Source organism: Sebastes umbrosus, chromosome 1, assembly GCF_015220745.1.
Source record: "Sebastes umbrosus isolate fSebUmb1 chromosome 1, fSebUmb1.pri, whole genome shotgun sequence".
In the NCBI taxonomy this organism is placed as follows: Eukaryota; Metazoa; Chordata; class Actinopteri; order Perciformes; family Sebastidae; genus Sebastes; species Sebastes umbrosus.
The window spans coordinates 34,962,704-34,981,817 of NC_051269.1; the positions used below are offsets into that span (position 1 = coordinate 34,962,704).

The following is a 19,114-nucleotide window of genomic DNA, read 5'->3' on the forward strand; positions in this document are numbered from 1 at the left end:
TAAAGGCTGCTGGGGGAACAGCTACGCTTCTATAAGCATCTGGGATTTTCACAACTACACCGCATTGTGAAATAAGAAGTGAAAAGGTGTTTTCTCACCCATGCTTTTGGTTAGAAACTAGAATCTAAATACAGCGCTAGTTAATTGGACACATATGTGATTTGTGACTTTAATTTACACATGAACAGGTGTTTGTTTCTTTAATACTTAAGGGACAGTAAGGGAGAAACCAGTTTATTTACACTTGACAAAAAACTAAAATAAAAGAGAAAGAGTCAAGGAATGTCTGATGTCCTGTTCAAGTCTGTGTCAAACAATGTGTTTGTGTTTGAAAGGACTGTAACGTATATAGAGCTGCATTGCTTAATCGATTAGTTGTTAAATTAATCACTAACTATTTTGATAGTTAATAGTATTTTTTTAAGAAAAACTCTTTGATTGTAGCTTCTTAAATGTGAATACTTTCTGGTTTCTTTACTCCTCTATGATGGTAAACTGAATATCTTTGAGTTGTGGACCAAACAAGACATTTGAGGACGTCATCTTGAGCTTCAGGAAACACTGAACGCCATTTTTCACCATTTTCTGACATTTTTTAGACCAAACAATTAATCGATTCATTAAGAAAATAAAAGACAGATTAATCAACAATGAAAATAATCGTTACACAATCTCATAGGTGATCATGCTCAAACATGAACGTACCATCATCTTCACATTCTTCCAGGGGTTTCTGAGGCTTGTCCAGGCACCGAGGGTCTATCCAGGAGGTGGTCTTTGTATTGTGGCTGAACAAAAAACACACACAAGTAAAATGACCGTGAGGTGAGAGAAAATAATAATGGAAAAATCTTGTATGTGGCAAAGAACGATTTCTAAGATGTTGACAGGATTTAAAGACACGTTTTTAGATGAAGATTTGCTGGTGTATCATGAACTGAGGGGTTGTTTTGATCAGTTAATGATATCAATGAAAGTCAACAATCAGTGCCTTCATAACCATTTTGTCTACAAAATAAAAGCCTAAAGAAAACACAAAGAACTCTAGTATGATCTGTTAGAGGAGAAGCTCTTCCACCATTTACTTTAATAACAGACAACAGCCTTTGATTGGACAAAAGCTGCTGTCTGTAACGCCAAATTCACACCAGAGCGGCGGCGAAGTGCAGCCAGCAGCGAGCTGCCATGCAATGTCTATGAAAAGCTGTGGCGGCTGCTCGTTTAATTCTGTGGCGAAGTGCGGCCAAACTAAAAGTTGGGAAAAGTTTAACTTTTACGAGTGAAGTCCGGCCAAAGAGTACCCGCAGCCAATCAGTTAACAGATCCTGTGACTCCTGTGACATATTGACCTCTGTTACAAAGGATTTCTTCCCGCCTGAAACGCACGAAGACGCCTCCCGGCCGCAGAAAAATGTAAATACCGCGCCGAGCCGCACTTCATCACTGCCTGGTGTGAAATTGGTGTAGAGCACAGAAAAAGAGTCTTTAATAAATCACTGAACGTGGACTATGCTTTAAGAGTATTCATAAATGGACAAGAGAATCTCACAAGGTCACAGTTCTTATTACGGACATACCTCATTATAATCCTCACTAGTAATCTGAATCTATTAGAATCTAGGTCTAATAAATAACAATGAGAAAAACTCCACCGCTATAAATGTTGTTTTTATTCAAGTATAGTGGCTGCATGTGAGTAGCTGAATAGATTAACTGTGGTCTTGGTTTATGCTCCATTATATTGTTTGTGATGATTTTCACATCTCTTAAAATTCCACATTTTCCAAAGCTTTCGATTAGTGTCTACAACAACAAGTAGAAACATGAACTACAAACTGAAAAAGGTAATCGTATGAAAGCCTGAGAAAATGTGCCTCGTCTCTACACTTGATGTCCGATAACAGAGCGGAAATTTAATGTCCAGACTTTGATTAATACCTTAATGAGCTACTTACTCTATGAAGTAGACCTCTCCGTTCTCGGTGTAGGCCATCTCCCAGTTGTCAGGCAGAGTTCCCAGAGGATCCTCCGGGGGAGGATGGCTCAGGTTAGAGTGAGACTGCTGAGTGCTCTCCGTGGTGGCCGATGGTGAGGGGGTTCTCCCAACGTAGGGCGGGTCACTCTTGCGGGGGGCGAAGGGGCGCACTGAGTGATGAATCTCGTCTAATTCACTAGAATCTCCTGGAGGATTTAAGGCAAACATGGCTTCGGTGTTAAGAACATTTTTAGTTAAAAAGGAGGCTGAAAACACTTTCAGGAACAAAAAAAAGCAGTGAGTGCCACAAGAGGAGCCTCGACACCAAAAATGGTTTCCGCAGATTAGATTGCTTCAAATACCTCCCTGCCTGAGATGAGCTTATTTCTAAGGAGCATGACACCACTAAATACAGCACCGGTTTCAGCCAAGTTGTTAACATGACATTTTTTGAGAATAATGAAACTATGGAAAGGAAAAAGGTGTCAAGAATTACAACTGTGCTGCCTTTGTATCTCTAAAATGTTTTCACATCAATGAAAATCTCTTTCACCTGTGCAGTCCACATTCTTCCAAGATGAGAGGAGTTCAAGAGTTTTTAGAAAGCCTCGGTCCAAGGACTTTCCAAAGCTTTCACATCTAGTTTTTTTAACTCTGTTACTGTTACACTTACAGAGACATTTACTTCAGTTAAAGACTGCTGAGTGGGCAGTTCACACCTAAAAACCACGGCCTCTGAAGTGTTATCACCTAGCTTCCTGTTATCTCATTTTCACACTTGACTGGCACCCTCAGAGCTCGCACGATCACAGGCGGCCAAATAAACAACTTTTGGTCCCACCTTCACAAAACACATGGCAGAAACAGCTTTTAGGACTGAGTCAACCTCCTCCCAATGCCTACTGACCTACTAACACACAAGACGAGCTTCAGATCAAAAAAGGAGAATTTTCTGAATAATCACTAACAGAACTGCTTTAAAAAAAAAAAAAAAACACTAATGTCAGCATCATGCTTCCAAACATTTTAAAGAAATCAAATTAAATCTCACAAACACAAATGACATATCATGTGGCACTAATGATTGCATTGAGAATGGTTTCAAAAATGGAGGTTGCTCAGTCATCCAGCCTCTGCTGCTTGCAGCCAGATGGCACTATTTTACATTTTTGGACGCATAGATACAGGCAGATGTAGTCAAACCCAGAGACCACTTACTCACCAATCAAAGAAGCTCTTGTGTTCTGCAGCCTCTCACCACACCAAAGTGCTCTCTCTCTCTCCACCTCCTTTGTGCTCTTTCTCCTACTTCTTCATTTTCTGAGCTTATCCTCCTTCACAAAATACAATCCTCCCTTGCTTCTCTTTCTTTCTCTATGTCTAACCCCTTTTCAGACTTGCCCACTTTGCTCCTTCCTAGCCACTCCCCTCTTTCTCTATTTAATTTCCTGCTACCTTGTCTCCACTTGCATCCCCTCCCACTTTATCCATCGTGATTCTCTCTCTCTCACCAAACAGAGCTGCCGAAAAGCAGGATCACATTCTAGTGTTATACTCCAAAATAAACAGTATGTTCTCAGGCTGCTGTTGACGACGGCTCTGCGAGCAACCGCCTTGTGTGCTCACTGACATCACGTCTGTGTTTGCTTTAAAAGGTGTCCACACACCAGCTAAAAGGAACATGGGGCGTCACAGTAAGTTCAGCAAAACAAGGAGTTAACATACGACTACAGCTAGTAAAAGAAAAAGACAACAGTGTGCAGCCGATCTCTTGACAGGCAGTTGATGAGTTGCAGGCAAAATTGTGTGAAAATGTAGACAAGTGCCTGTACACACTGTGCTGACCAATGCCAAATATGACACTTCATACTGGCTGTTGTTGCCTGTGTGAAGATGCCAAATTTAATTTAGCAGCAGCCTTGAGGCCTGTTCCAGCCGAGTATTTTGTATCCAAATAAATGGAAATTGTGCCTAAATCCATTGGAGACGGACTGCTGTTTACACCTCCCTTCAGAACGGGTATCAAATGTGACTTCAATGACACGACAAGTGACTTGTTATTGGATTTCACCTCAGTACTCGCAGCTACTTAACAGAAAAAAAGCACATCTGAGCTCAACCAGACAGTTAGAGAAAAAGATTATGCAGGTTGTTTAGTTTGAGTACAGACTTCAGATCTGTACTTGCGAGTTTTAACATTCACTTCAGTTGTTTAGTTGATGTCAAAAACAAGGACAAATGTCCATCACATGACACAACAGTCTTATGCCATGTCTTCACATTCTTTGTTTTGTCTTACCAGCATATAAAAACCCAAAGGTGTTTATGTAAAGGGGTATTCTGCAACTGGATAATGTAGACCGTACCTGATTGGTAACCTTTCAAACTTTACGGTTTGTAAATGCAAGCTTTGGTTAGAAATGTGTCGTCACCAATCATGACAATCAGGGTTATATTCTCAGACTTGACAAACTCCTTCGAGAGTCACAGGACGAGTCATACTCTTCATTAAAAGTTAACTGAACATAATGTGTAAAGCAGTAGAGTCCCTATTTAAAGCTCAAGTTGATAACTTTGAGCAAATATGTTAAAAAAGTCATTTTTATAAAACGGTCACTATATCCTGACAGTAGTGCATGAGAGAGATAATCTGTGAAAAATTACGTGATTGTGTCCTCCGGTGCTCTTAATGGCATCTGCAAGATTTCACAGACCGGAGGAAAACAACCAATCAGAGCCGAGCTGGAGCCTTGCCGTCTCTGAGCAGCTGTAAAATGAGAAAGTTTGTGACCCGGCTGGTGGGCGGTGCTCTGTTTTAGCTCGACTTCTCTCAACACGGCTGCCGGGTCACAAACTCTCTCATTTTACAGCTAAACAGTACACTACAAGATGTTTCTGAAAACATTTGAGGCGAGGAATAGGCATTACAGTAACAGATTATTGATTCATATTTGATCAGCGCTGCCTAGTTTGACCGTTTGATCGGAGTTTGCGAGTGATTGACAGCTGCTCAGAGACTGGCCGGCTCCAGCTCGGCTCTGATTGGTTGTTTTTATTTGAATCAGGTAGAAACCTACAAATGCCATTAGGAGCACAGGAAGACACAGAGGAACATGATTTTTTTTGTCTCATGCACTACTGTCAGGATATTGTGACAGTTTTACATAAATACATTTTTATCATATTTGCTCAAAGTTACCGACTGCAGCTTTAATATATAAAGTTAAAATGAGGATAACCAGATTTGAGAAGTTATAACAAAGATTCTGTTTTCTACTATTATGACTTTACATCATGTTGAACCACACGCCTGGTCACTTTATTTCACAACTGACATCCTCACATTTAAGGCTTTAGTCTGTCACTCTCACAATGTCTAAATTGTGTTCTTGTAGTGTTCCCTGTATCTCAAGCATTAGTAAAAACCTGTGAAGACATGCATCTATCCCACTGTCCTCTCATTACCCATCCACCTTCTCCTCTTTACCCCCCTCCGTACGTACCTGTAAAGCTACTATTCATGTCAGGGAGGTCCTCGTCGTCCTCCTGCTGCAGCTCTCCAGGCACTATTCCAGCATTGTGCATGTCATTGTAGGACTTGGAGCGTCGGGGAGTGGAGTGCTGCGAGCCCGGCAGGCTACCGCTGAGCCCGTCTGGCAGTGGGGCATCACCGCCGCTACCGCTACTGCTAATCACTTTCCCACCGGGGGGCTGCAGCGGTGGCTTGGGCGTCCCATAATAGTTATCTAGGCAACGAGAGAAGGAGGCAGGGATGGGAGGGATTAGAAAAACACGGAGAAAAGAAAGGCATTTTAGTAGGAGGGGGTCAAAGGGTTGTGTGTGTGTGTTGGAGGGGGTTTAGTTAGAGCCTTTGTATGCAAATAGAGAGACTGGCTTTGTCTGTGGGAAAATGTGAATCTCTGAAGCAAAGCTACGTTTTCTTTTTCTTTTTCTTGTTTGACCCAAATAAAGTTCACAACCAAGACCACTTTACCACAAACTAATGAATGTTTTACTCAAATACTGTTTCTGAAACAATGTTTAACCATTTTTTCATTATCATAACTCAAGTAACGTTTCTATTTTGTTGGTCAGAGTTCAGATATAAAAAGCACAGTGGTAGTTTTCTTCCAAATAGTTCATGAAATTGTGTGAAGACATTTTAGTGAAGCAGTTTGCTGCCAAATTGTCCTCCAGTGCCACATTTCAGCTAAACAGACAGTTTCAAAAGGCGAGAGGATGAAACATTTTTTTTGACAAACCAAGTCATTTTAATTCAAAGTTAAAGCAGGCAGACCTAAGGAGACTGTACCATCTGAAGACCAGGACATAAAGCCAAATATGAAGCCAATGTCTTGATGTGACAGAACGGCGTTAGCATCCAAAACATAAAGGCAACGGAATAAAGAAACGTTCTCGTCCAGGTGGTGAAAAGATAAATTGGCAAACTACAACTTAAACGCAGAATAGACCTTTTTCACAGCAGATATTTTGGCAGGTAATGGCAGGAAAAGCACCGGGGTAATTGATAAGATTAATAACGACTGCCATGAAAAAGGTTTATTAGCAGTTCGTTTTCAGTGATAAAACCTGTCTAAACATTTAGCATGGGCATAAAGTGCCAACAAGAAATGGTATCATTGTATTCTGGACCAAAACACGGGATTATTTTACTGTTGAAGACCAATAGGCTTGTAAACAGATGATTCATAGTTTGAAGTTTACAGGTAATAAAACCTACAGTCAAACACAGTGTGGGGATGTTTTTACTCATTTGTAGCTTGCCCACCACCAGAGTGGTAGAAGCTGGTTTAAACCATAGGCTGTATATAAGAAGTGGACGTAGTCACCGTGACGTCACCCACTTGTTTGTGGACTGCCGTTTTGAAGCCTCAAGTTCGGCATTTTGGCTGCCGCCTTCTTGTTTTTTTGCAACCAGAAGTGACACAAGACATTTTTTAGGTGACCAAATACCAATTAACTTTCATGAACTGATAACACACTGTGGAAGGGTAAAAGTTATAATACGAAAACGTGGACAACACCGCGGTAGCGACCTGTCAATCACAAGGTAGCCACGCCCTAAAGCATACCCTGCTTTATGGTCTATTTGTCTCTAAATAGGACCATAATTTACTAAATGAACATCATGCTGTATTGAAGAAGACTTGAAACTAGCGATTGAGACCATAAACTCATGTTTACTGAGGTAATAAATCAAGTGAGAAGTAGGGTCATTTTCTCATAGACTTCTATACAATCAGACTTCTTTTAGCAACCAGAGGAGTCGCCCCCTGCTGGCTATTAGAGAGAATGCAAGTTTAAGGCACTTCCACATTGGCTTCACTTTTTCAGACCTGAAGGTTGCCCGCAGGTCTAAACATTTGTTTGGTAATTTCAGTCTTTTTTCAGTCGCATCATCATATAGTCCAAAACAACATTTTGTGTTCACCAAACATAGTGTCATCTCATGACATGAATTAAATTGAGTACTAACTGAAATATCACCCATGTTTTACTGACTATACACAGCGACGCAGTTTTAATTGTGAGTCTAGCTTCTTTAAAGCATGTAGAAGCCTTTAAAGTGACAGGAAGTTATTATCTGATTTCCTCCACACGCTCATCAGTGGGACTGAGTGAGCTAGTTGCCAGTCAGAAGTCCATTGGCCTTGTTTGCTTCTCCTGGCTTGCCGTCAGAGGGAAATCCATTGTTATGGAACAGTGAACAAGCTAAGTGGACACAGCAGACACTTAATTAAACATTGTCTGGCTGAATGGAGGTGATACATGCTAGTGTTGTTGTTTACAGAGCTTCCAGTGTGTCAGTAGTGACATTGTGCTCTGTATGTGACACATATACAATACACACACATACAATACTTTGTGCCACGTGTATCACTGAAATTATTCTTTTGATGACGGATGACTTCCTTATAAAATTGCCTCTTTTTTTTTTTGCTTTCTTCTTTTTGGAGGCCAGCATGGGGGAATAATGTTGCATTTTTTTCTCCAATAAGTAGAAAATGGAAAATGCATTTATTTAGAAGCTACAGTTCATCCCGCTGTGAGATAAACTGTAGCATCTAAAACGAATGCATTTTCAGAGGCGGGACTTTGTTTGATACAAAATCATAATTTTGCTTTGATTTGAATGTCTAATATTCAGAAACTGTTTACAGAATCATCAAGAAGAAAACTCTGAATACAGTTTAATTACTGTATATAAATTCTAATGTTTTTTTCCTGAAAAGTTACTTGCTAGTAGGAAGAGTGATCATTTGGTTGGGAAAGGATTACTGAAACCTTCCAGGACTAAACAAACCCACACATGACGACTGTTTCCACCAACATAAGCAGATTTTTTTTAAAGTTTTGGCAGCACAAACTTGATGACTGGGTAAATATAAAGGACAACTCACTAGATAATGTGTCTTTCTTCCTTTTGGTATACCCTTAAATACAAATGTGTGTGATTTTTATATTGCATTGACTGAAATCAAGTTGGTATTTATTTGTACCCGCCAAGGCCTTTGCACACCAAGTACATATTTTTTGTCCGAAATTGTCACACGTTTAAAAATAAATATGACCTCACGTCGTGTCGATCCCGTTTACACACATTAAAGTTTTTCGGAACCGGTTCGATTTCTTTTTTCGCATCTGTCAAAAGACGAAGGAGGGTTGTTTGACCACTCAGAAGCACCGTCTGTGCAAACATCATAATCCAAAAGGGCATGATAAACATTCACTTTGTCTCCAAGCACAAAACACTTTAAAAGAAAACAGAGATGCAGGATTTAAAGATAGATTGTGACAGGTGATTGCAGAACAGCTTGGAATCAGGGATGGTCACAAAACAAAGGATTTAGGAAAGATTAGACAGAAGTGATTGAGCTTTACGCAGCTAAACGATAGCTTCTTGCTAATGTCATTCATTCATTAGCCCTGTTTTGGATTAGCGCTATCCGTTGCACCCACATAATTCATTTAGTTTTGTCTCATATTGTGAATTTTCACAACGAATAGAATAATAAAACGCATCGGGCTCAACGCATATGAAAAATACGGACTTGGTGTTCAAAGATCTTTAACCATAAAACCTGTAACACTTGAAATTATTGTTCTCAGGAACCTTAAAGCTTCCATTTTTAAATAATTTTAATTTTACTGTTTTCATTCTTTTGTTTTTAACTCAGGTGTTGTCTCATGTTGTTTTTGTTTGTACGGAAGCTCCAAATAAAAAGAAAATAATCAAATGTGATGAAGTGGCCACTTATTTTAAACCATTTCTTAATTGAATTTACAGAACACTTACTGTATCGTGATATATACCGTTACCGTGATATAAAATGAAATATACTGTGATAAAAGATTTTGGCCGTATCGCCCAGTCCTAGTGTGTCTGTGTCAGTGTGACTAGCCTGCCGACCCAAAACATATCAACCCAACACTAACACTAGCAACTGCCCAGTCCCTCTATATATCCAACACCCACCGCATCAATTTTTCATGAATATATCTTTGTGATGTTGTTTACATCAAAGACAAAGCATACAAAGATTTTGATGGCAAACTTTTCAACCTTCACACTACTGCTTCTACTTTAGCCAGTGTTTTCCAATACTGTATGTCTGAGAGCTACAGTCAACAACCACCAGAGACAGGAGGTAAACATGTTGCTGAGGGCTGTCTGACCTACATTTATGGTGGACAGAGTGATAGATATACCGGTGCACACCAAACCAGCAAGAGAATCCCGATTTTCCCATTTGAGACAAATCTTCTAAAAATATGATGTCCTGAGGAGACTCTCTGTTCAGACATTAGTACATCTGTCGCCCTGCAATGGATTTCATTCAGTGTGATTGTTGAATGTCAAGGCAAACAGCATCTAGAGTGAAGAATGTGACTCAAAGGGACTGACACCAAAACCTGACGGTGGCGGGGGCGGACAGAGAGGAGACATGGTTCCCTCCTGCTGGGCCAGCAGGTGCACCTGTCCAGCAGCAGGCTGATTAGCCTGGACAGGGACACAACCTGATGATGTATCATGGGTGGGCGAGTTTAAGCACTGGCTGGAGGTACACAGGGACTGGGTTATTTTCTGCCGTGCAAGCTGGCACACCTGCCCAAAGTCAGGTTCAATGCCATTCGACAATTTAAGCATTTTCACTTATTAACACAGAGGGAGAAGAAGAGTGAAAGTCACGTCTGTACAGCCACTAAAGGTGCTCAGTACATTTGTGTTATTGAAGGATTATGTGAGTTTTAATGCAAATATGTGACAGAGTCTCACTGTATCTCTAAGCCAGCAAGCCTAGTTTAAAAAGCCACTGGTATTTACTGTTGATGTTCTTTTTATCTGAAACTAGGGCTGCAGAATTAATTGAATATTAATCACGATCATGATTTTGGCTTCAAACACTTAAGTGAACATGATCGACTGCGATATTGACGTTTAAAATGCGTGTTCCGCTCATAGCAAACTCTGCTGCATATCAAATCAAGCCAGCCTCCAGGGGCGAGCAAGATGTTTTGGCTTCACTTTTGAGGCACGCACACCCGACAGCGGCCGCCTGTGAAAAACGTTCCTGAATGTTGTGGTTGCAGTCCAGGGTTCAAGAGTAAAATATCACAGGTAAAATGAAAATGCACTGAATTCAGATGAAGAAGAACCTTATTTGAAGTCTTATTTTGATGCAGAGATTTGTACATCAGCAGGAATGTAGCACAACATGGAAGTGAAAAGCAGTGCTCTGTTTATTTAAATGTAAAAGCGCAATAAAAAATGTAGTCCCTGAAATCAATGAATAATCATGATCTCAATATTGATAAAAAAATAATCATGATTAGATGTTTTTGCCATAATTGTGCAAGCCCTATCTTAAACCTAAAAAAAAACAGCAAACCCCTACACGTTTTTATCCGTAGAAGTTCCATACAACACACCCAACCAAATGTGTGATTTTCGAACTTACTGTCATACGTTCCTACTTCCAACAGAGTCCCACTCTTCTCCAACTCCTCGAATTCCTGGTTTGAGAGGAAGGTGTAGTCCACGCCAGGAACTTCTCCTTCACGTGGGGCGCGGGTTGTACCTGGACGACGAAGCAGAGACAGAGTGGGAGTTAGCAAACTAGAAAGAATAACAAGGAATACAGCTGAAGATTTCAGTGGCAGCTGGCGTGTAATAATTCACTGGAAGCATTGCTTTCATCTTAGTATTCACTCCATTTCCTGTTCCAGCTCCGATAGGTTGTTTTTATTAAGTCACACCATCTGATACCATTGATTCATATTTGATCAGCGCTGTCTAGGTTGACCGTTTGGTCGGAGTTCGCGAGTGATCGACAGCCGGCTCTCATAGACGGCAGCTGGACAGCAGACTCCAACTCAACTATTTTGAATCCCAATTAATCAGTTTGAGTGATTTTTGAAGAAATTAATAGGTAAAAATTCTCTGGTTTCTTTACTCCTCTATGACAGTAAACTGAAAATCTTTGAGTTGTGGACAAAACAAGACATTTGAGGACATCATCTTGGGCTTTGGGAAACACTGATTGACCTTTTTAAACATTTTCTGACATTTTATAGACCAAACAACTAATCGATTAATAAGGAAAATAATCGACAGATCAATCAACAATGTAAATAATCGTTAGTTGCAGCCCTGTAAATAAAACAGGGGATGCATAATGCTATGTAACATGAGAGAAAAAAAAATCCCATATAACGTGATAGCAGTCTCCAAAAGGGAGATGATCCATTGTGTGCTATGATCTTCCTTCACACTGGGGTAGTGTGAGGTATCGTAGTAGCACCTCAGTGGGATCCTGCCATATGTGGGGGGTGGGGGGATGGGAGTACTGTATATGTGTGTGTGTGAATGTGTATGTGTGTGGTTTGGCATGTAGCCTGTGAGATTCTAGCACTTGTCTTTAATGACAGTTGGCCAGTGTGGCGTCAATGGTTAACAGCGTTACAGCTGAGACAATACTGAGATGACAACACTGCTAAATTTAACTGACGATAAAAGTCATACTGTCTTCTTTTGCTCTGTTCAATCATACAATCTTTGCCTCACTAGTACTCATTTCCACACTATTCTCTTGCTAGGCGTCTCGCTCTCTACTGCATTTATTGTGTCCTACTACAAAAAGAAAATTATTCTGTCACTGGCTTGAAAACTGGAATGAATGTAAGCATCCAGACAGCGCTCACGGCAAAGTAATCTTTCTCATCTTCTTCTGACAGACATCTGTTTGCCGACAACAGAGGGCTTTCCCTTCTTTGCTACCTTCCCTTGCTTCCCCTCTCTTCCATCTCTTGATCTTATCTCCCAATCACTCTGTCTCCAGTGGGTTGGTAAGCAATAAGCCGGTAAAAATAGATGTGTGGGGATAGGGGGGAGAGGCTCCCACTGCAGCCACGTTCAGTGACACTGGTGATAAATCACAGATGTGCAGGTCCTAACTCAAACAAGCATACATTACACTCACGCAAAGCATACAGTACATGCAGAAAAGACATGCATGTTGCATTATCTGAAGACACGGAATCTCTCACACATGTAATATTCTTGACATGAATCAGTGCGATCACACTCTATTCTTTTATTTGATCTCTGTTATAAGCTACGGTATGTAGACACACAGAGAGGGCTTCCTGCTTATCACTAGCATTCATACTGTAGTGCCCACACACTTCCAAACTGCACTATTTGTGACCAGACAGCAAGAGGAAATTGATCTAAAGTCCAACAAATCCCCTCTGAATTCAATCAAACAAAGAAGTCAGTCTACTCATTTTTAGTCTTACAGAACGTCAACTTTGGAGAGCCGAGCCCGCAACCCAATATCACGCCAAAGCGTGTAATAGCAGGCCATTCTCATTCCCAGGCTGTCAAATACTGTCGCTTTGTCACGGTTCGTCGGTGTTCAATACCGCCACACAAGGCACCCTTTCGCAGTGGTAGGAAACGCACCGAGCTTTCCATTAACTACAATGTAAACCCATCTGCGGCAACAGTAAACGCACAGGTCAAAGTGCTGTAGCGATGCATTATAAAGAGTGAAAGAGACACACTAGGTGGGCGAGAGGGGAAGTGGATGGGCCCAACAAACAAAGCTTTCATCCAGGAATAACCACTGTTCGTGTCCCATGCGTTACGTTTCACTTTCACTTTGCAATCAGCTGTTTGGTTGTGTACCATGTTCACAACGTCAAGTCATATTTGCACTGTAAAAACTTAGTAGTTTAAAGCCCAACAATGTTGTTTTTTCCTAAACCTAACTAAGTGGTTTTGTTGCCTGAACCTAAGCAAGCATTTTTGTTTAATTCACAACATCAAGCATCTGTGCGACCGAAAAGTGACGCCGATAGGTCATTAATTTATGTTCAGCGCGACAGAAAAAGGGACGCCGAGGGTTCTGACAAAGCGTCACTATGTGACAAGTTGGGATGACAATGTGTTGGTAATAGACCTGCTGGTCCACCAGAGGATAGCGTGTCAGTGTCATATTTTGCCTCTCCGAGTCCTGAATATTACACGTGTGAATGAATGTGCAGTAGCCTACCAGCAGTGGGCAACAAAACCACTCAGTTAGCATTAGGCAACAAAACCACATTTGGTTTAGGAAAAACGTCACGGTTGGCCTTAAAATAAGTACGTAAGCTAAGTACAATACGTACAGAAACAACGTAACATCAGTACGGAAAACACGTGACAAACGTCACTACAAAACATGTGACGAACGTCACTAACTTCCAAACAAAACACCGGTCTCAAACACTGGTCTCCTGGTTAAAAGTCCTGTGTTTGTTGGACTTCCATCCCGCTCGCCATAAGCAGTCTTTCTCCCCTTTTATTCTACGTCATTACATTGCAGTCAGTACAGACTACATGGTGTGACAATGACCCGCCTAAAGCAAGTAGAGGTGTTCTTATTAGATGCTTTTGCCTTGCACATTATCGTGTCATTCACACGCCTTTTCGTGCGACCGGGCTGGAGCCCGAGCGTTCAGCCGACTGTCAGTTCACTTCCCACACAAAAGTGGCCATTGATTGGACTCCATTTAGACAGTGCTGCTCTTAGAAAACCAAATAGGAAGTGGAATTGTGACCAGTGTTTCAAAAGGGATAGAAAAGCACAGCCTTGGCTCATACCCAGGGGTGAGACACTGTCATCGCTATAGGCCTAATTAATTCAATACACCGCCTCACACAAAAGGCCCCATTGACCAAGCTGTGAAATAGAGTGAGAAGGAAAGACAGGTTGGGACTGAGAGTCGTGCAAAGAGGCTCCTGCCAAGAGTTGGGGATTGGATGACGACAACTAGAATGCAGAGGAAGCAGGAGAAGGAGTGAGACTACCAAAGCTAAGAGTTAGCATAATCCAGCTACTGGCACATACAAGGAAGCCTTGAGGATTTTGCTGTGAGGATGTTTGTCTAGTGCTCAACGGCTTCAACATCTTCACTAGCTGAGATGGGTGGGTGGGCGTTTTAGAAAAAAACCCTCATCATTAGTAATTCAAGAAAATGATCAAGGAAACAAGTGTTGAGATATTGGCAGTCGTACTGTAGCGCAGGGAGCTCAGAGCTGCTACTGCTGCATCAAAACACATGAGAAAAAAAACAATGTACCATAGCCTGTAACTGCATAACGCACAACAATAAATGCTCCAGGACTGCATGTTCTTAAAAATACAACAAAGAAAAGTAATTTCTGTGTCTTCATGCATCATGCCACTGGGTCTATGCTGTTGCTAGGGACAACCCAGGAAGGATAGGATGGAGAGAGAGAGATGTGGGGAAGCTATGTGGGGAAGTTTGTCCTCCAGTGATGACGCAGTCCTCTACACGGCCTCATCTGGCTTCACAACTCCCTTTTCAATTCCATGACAGAAATATGAAGTACCACAGAGTTATGATGACTCAAAGGCCTGGTCCGTATGAGAGAGCATAAATGATGCATGAACAAGAAAAATGAGAGTGGGAGAGGGCTGGAAAGAATGGAGGGATATTGACAAAGAAAAAAATTGGGGACAAGTAAAAGAAAAGACTGAAAAACACATGGAGTACTGCAGTGATCCTGACAATGACCTCGGTCTGAATAAGTTGGTATTGTTAATAAATTGTTTACAGGTTGGTAACACTTATTAAGCAGAGAGCAAACTGTTTACCCGTTAGTTTACTTTCAGTATTCAACCTCAAACGACCTCATCTTTCTTTTGTGTTGCGACAGTAGTATATCCTTGTGGACAACTTTGTGCAAATTCTTTAAAAACACTGCTTTAAGGCATTTTTCTTTCAAGTGTCAGCCATCTATTTCCTCTGTAAACATGTTCTCAACCACTGGAAGGTAGAGCATATGTCGTCAAGCAGATAGGTTGATTTTATGTGTCACAGAATACAAAAACGTTAAAGCATATAAATTAATTACATTCCTAGGGCTAGGGCTGTACTCTATACCAATAGAGTACTTCATTTGATACCCATCATGTGATTGGGAGCATACAGTTGCATAAAATGCCACCGCCACTCTTCCCCATACAAATGATTTTTACACTAATACTCGTATTCCTGAAATAATCCTTCAGAGTTTTTTGCATTTATTTTTATCAGACGCCAAACAAGCCTGTAATATACCATACTTTCAAATGTTTTGGCGGCATCTCGGCACGCTGAACTGCTCTGTGAAATACACCGCAATCGGCTTCACTGCACAGACTGTATGAGTTGTAGCTGCTGCGGTAGTGGGCCAATCACACGTTGCATTAAGTCGAAGCTGATTGCGGTGATTGGCTGCAAGCAAAACCACACAGTCATTTTTTTCTAGATCTGGATGCAAAAATAATTAAATACAGGTATCGTTTAATGGAGAAGTTTCGATACTACTTGTTACTGGGTTATTTCGGTCAATATCTAAAAAAGGTATCGAGTACCGATACCCAGCCCAAGCTGTGCCTGTAAAAAATCAATTCTGAGAACAGACCACAATTAACCAATTAAAGCCTCTGCTTCTTTATCTGATACACAGCATTTTCCCATCAATCCCTTCATGAAACCAATATTGGACTAAAAGCAGCAAAACCTCAACAAGCGCCGAACATTATGCTTCTTCACAAAGGGACTCTTTGTTGGAAAGTTTTATGTTATTTTAGATCACAATATATTGTGCGAGTGTTCACGTTATTGTGACCACCCCCTTTACCCAGTACAGGAAAAATATTCAAAGCTCATGGTTGCTGCCAGTGCAGTTTGCAAATGTTAACTAGCAAGCCAATTAGTCTAGCATTATTTTATTCTCTATGGAGGGGCAACAGACAGTTGGGAGCCAGAGTGCATAACTCCACTGCTGAACAAAAGAAAGCATTTTGTGAAACTGTCATGTATGTGGAATACTAATTTGGCACATTTTGAACTGGTAACATTTAAAACAGCAGTGAAGCAGCAGCCTCAAATTTAGAGAGCTGGCTACGGACCAGAATGCTGTTGAGTTGAACCCTCAAAACACCAGAAAAATGATCTGCTTGGGGAAAGAGCGAGAGTCTTGAACAATTGTGCTATATGGAAAATCTGTATTCATACTGGGTGAGGGGGGACTACATGAATGTAAAGCTGGGTGTGGACCTGCTAAACGTCCACAGATGATTTGCGTGCAGTAAGATTTTAGTAGTTTCATGTCCGAACATGTGGAGCTCTACATAACCATAAATAATAATTGGTTCTGTCCCCATCTCTCTCTCTCTCTCTATGTCTCCATCGTCTTGCCTGTCCCTTCACACAGATGAGAGCACACTGATGCTGAGCCACCTCTTCCCTCTGGCAACCCAGCAGAGGGTTGAATCAGAGACCAGCAGTCACAGAGGGGTGATGTGGCTCGTGTGTATGTGAATGGCAAACATGCTTTGGCTTGTAATGGTACAAAAAGGGGTTGGGAGGGAAACACCTCCTGTTATAATCAGCAGCTGTTCCACCCCCTGCCAGCCAGCCAGCTCATACACATGTACATGTGCACATACAAACACACACTCAATGACAATGGGGAGGAGGTGCATGACCACCAAATGGCATGGTCTGGGGCTAAACGGGAGCTGTGGGCGGAGGGTAATCACTTAATGGAGCTTTATGCACCCATCATCCCCGCAATACACACGCACACATACACACATACACAATTTCATTACCATAACAGCCACAGTGGGAGAACTGTCCTGTCCATGCTGCGAACCACCTATGGTGACCAGATTAGACCCCCACAATGAGAGCAACTTAGAGCTCAGCACCTCTGCTCTGTATCTACAGTTACTCAACCCTAAACAATAATATTGTAGTTACTGTAGGGCTAACCGCATCACAGCCATATCACAAAACAGAACCATGAGGCAGAACGTGTTAATGCCCAGACACACCAAACCGTCATCAAAGAACTAGCGCCGACCATGGTCGACTGTTGCGTCACCGGTGTCACGAACACAACGCAAAGACGACAGCCAATGGCCACAAGTAGTACTGGCTGTGGCGTGGCTGGACCGTCCAGCCCCACCCACATCCAGTGCTGTTCGTTTCTCTTCTCGTGCACTGATTAGTTTAAGCCTATCAGCCAATAAGAGTGATTTCACTCATCGACGGGCTCCACCACCGATTCAACATGCTGAATCGGCCAAAAAAAAAACTAAAGCACGGGCAGACTAGTACCAATGGTGCGGGTACAAAATTGGCCGTCGGCCAATTTCTACCTTCATATCAATTGTTTCTCTCCATCTTCTGAGAGTGTTGCCATCCTGATGTTGTTTATGTAATGTCATCATGAAACTGACATTACTGCCTTTCTTTGTTCCCTTAATGTTCTTCATCTGTTCCTCATTGTTTGGTCTGACACTGCGATATTCAAGCTTTAATGTGGCCAAAATAGACACTTGGCCAGTGAGAAAATACTGTAGCTTTGAACGAGTCTCCAGCGACACAATGACAGAAAGAGCACAAACTTTCAGACTGACCACAGCACTATGGCAAAACAACACAAGCATTGCTGTGGGTGTGTTGCTACAGGGTACTTAAAAAAGTAATCATGGCAACAATCATTTTCTCCAATGTCTCAAAGCTTGCAAGGAAAAATTAGCACAAAGCCACACGGGTACACTTTAGGGACATTGTTAATATGTGGTTTTCCCCATTCCTGAATGTGTCAAAGCTGCGGCGTAGTTTTGCGGGCTGCCCCGAGTGAGTTGTGGACGCTATTGACGGTAGCTTGGCTGGCTAAACATCATGGTTTGTGCAGGATGTCCCGTGTTGCCCTAGTGATGATTCTCTCTAGTTGTCTGCAGTGTTTTAACTCTGCAACTCTTCCAGCTCACTTGGAACCTTGACCAAGGTGGTACTAAAAAAAGTACAAAGTACCAGGCACTATCCTCAACTTGTGCTAATGGAAACACAAAATTAACACTCCAGTCAAGTTGGAGTCCCCATCAAACCTCTCCAATACCAACACACTGAGCACAGGGATTTCACTATAAAGGGGCTCTTATCTAATAGCAGATGTAGATCGTTTGCATAGGTTTTCTATGGTTTTGCCCTTATGCATTTTTTTGTGTCAATGTCAATGCTATTTACTGGTTGAATCTATCCCTCACTTACTGACTCAACCTTGACCACCCTTTTGTTGAAATGCAAGAGTGACCACTGATTTCGAGTGAAGATTTTTCTATAGCGTACCTCCTCACTATTGGATTCAAAGAACTGGTTGTGAAAAGATTTCTTTGCCACACTGACTCCCATTTACTCAATGAAAGTCCAAAGCATAATATTGCCTTTCATGGCCGACATCAATGCATAGTTCAGGGTTTCCACGGTCATGGAAAATTGTTTCGGTCATAGAGAGCCATTAAAATACTATGTAGTATGTAGGCTACATTTATGTTGCCGCATTGCTTTTCAGATTTATAATAAAATGCCTTGAGAATACACTGATCAGTTCTGTTTCCACTCATGCTTGAAAGCCAATGCCAGACTGATATAAGTGCTTGTAAAGCTTTAAAGATAAAAAAGAGACAATGTGTTGACTGTACTTGCAGTTTGGAATATTTGACATGAACATAACCAGCTGTTAGAGATTGAAAAAGGTTGTCGTTT

The 19,114-nt window shown here is 41.5% G+C and overlaps 1 protein-coding gene across 1 annotated transcript in view; it reads right to left on the bottom strand.

Annotated features, from left to right (window-relative positions):
* magi1b (membrane associated guanylate kinase, WW and PDZ domain containing 1b) overlaps window positions 1-19,114 on the bottom strand; it is a 173,423-nt gene that overhangs the window by 55,024 nt on the left and 99,285 nt on the right. The window contains 4 exon segments of the mRNA XM_037786085.1: window positions 706-788; window positions 1,956-2,181; window positions 5,479-5,721; window positions 10,957-11,076. Coding sequence (XP_037642013.1) covers window positions 706-788; window positions 1,956-2,181; window positions 5,479-5,721; window positions 10,957-11,076 — 672 coding nt within the window.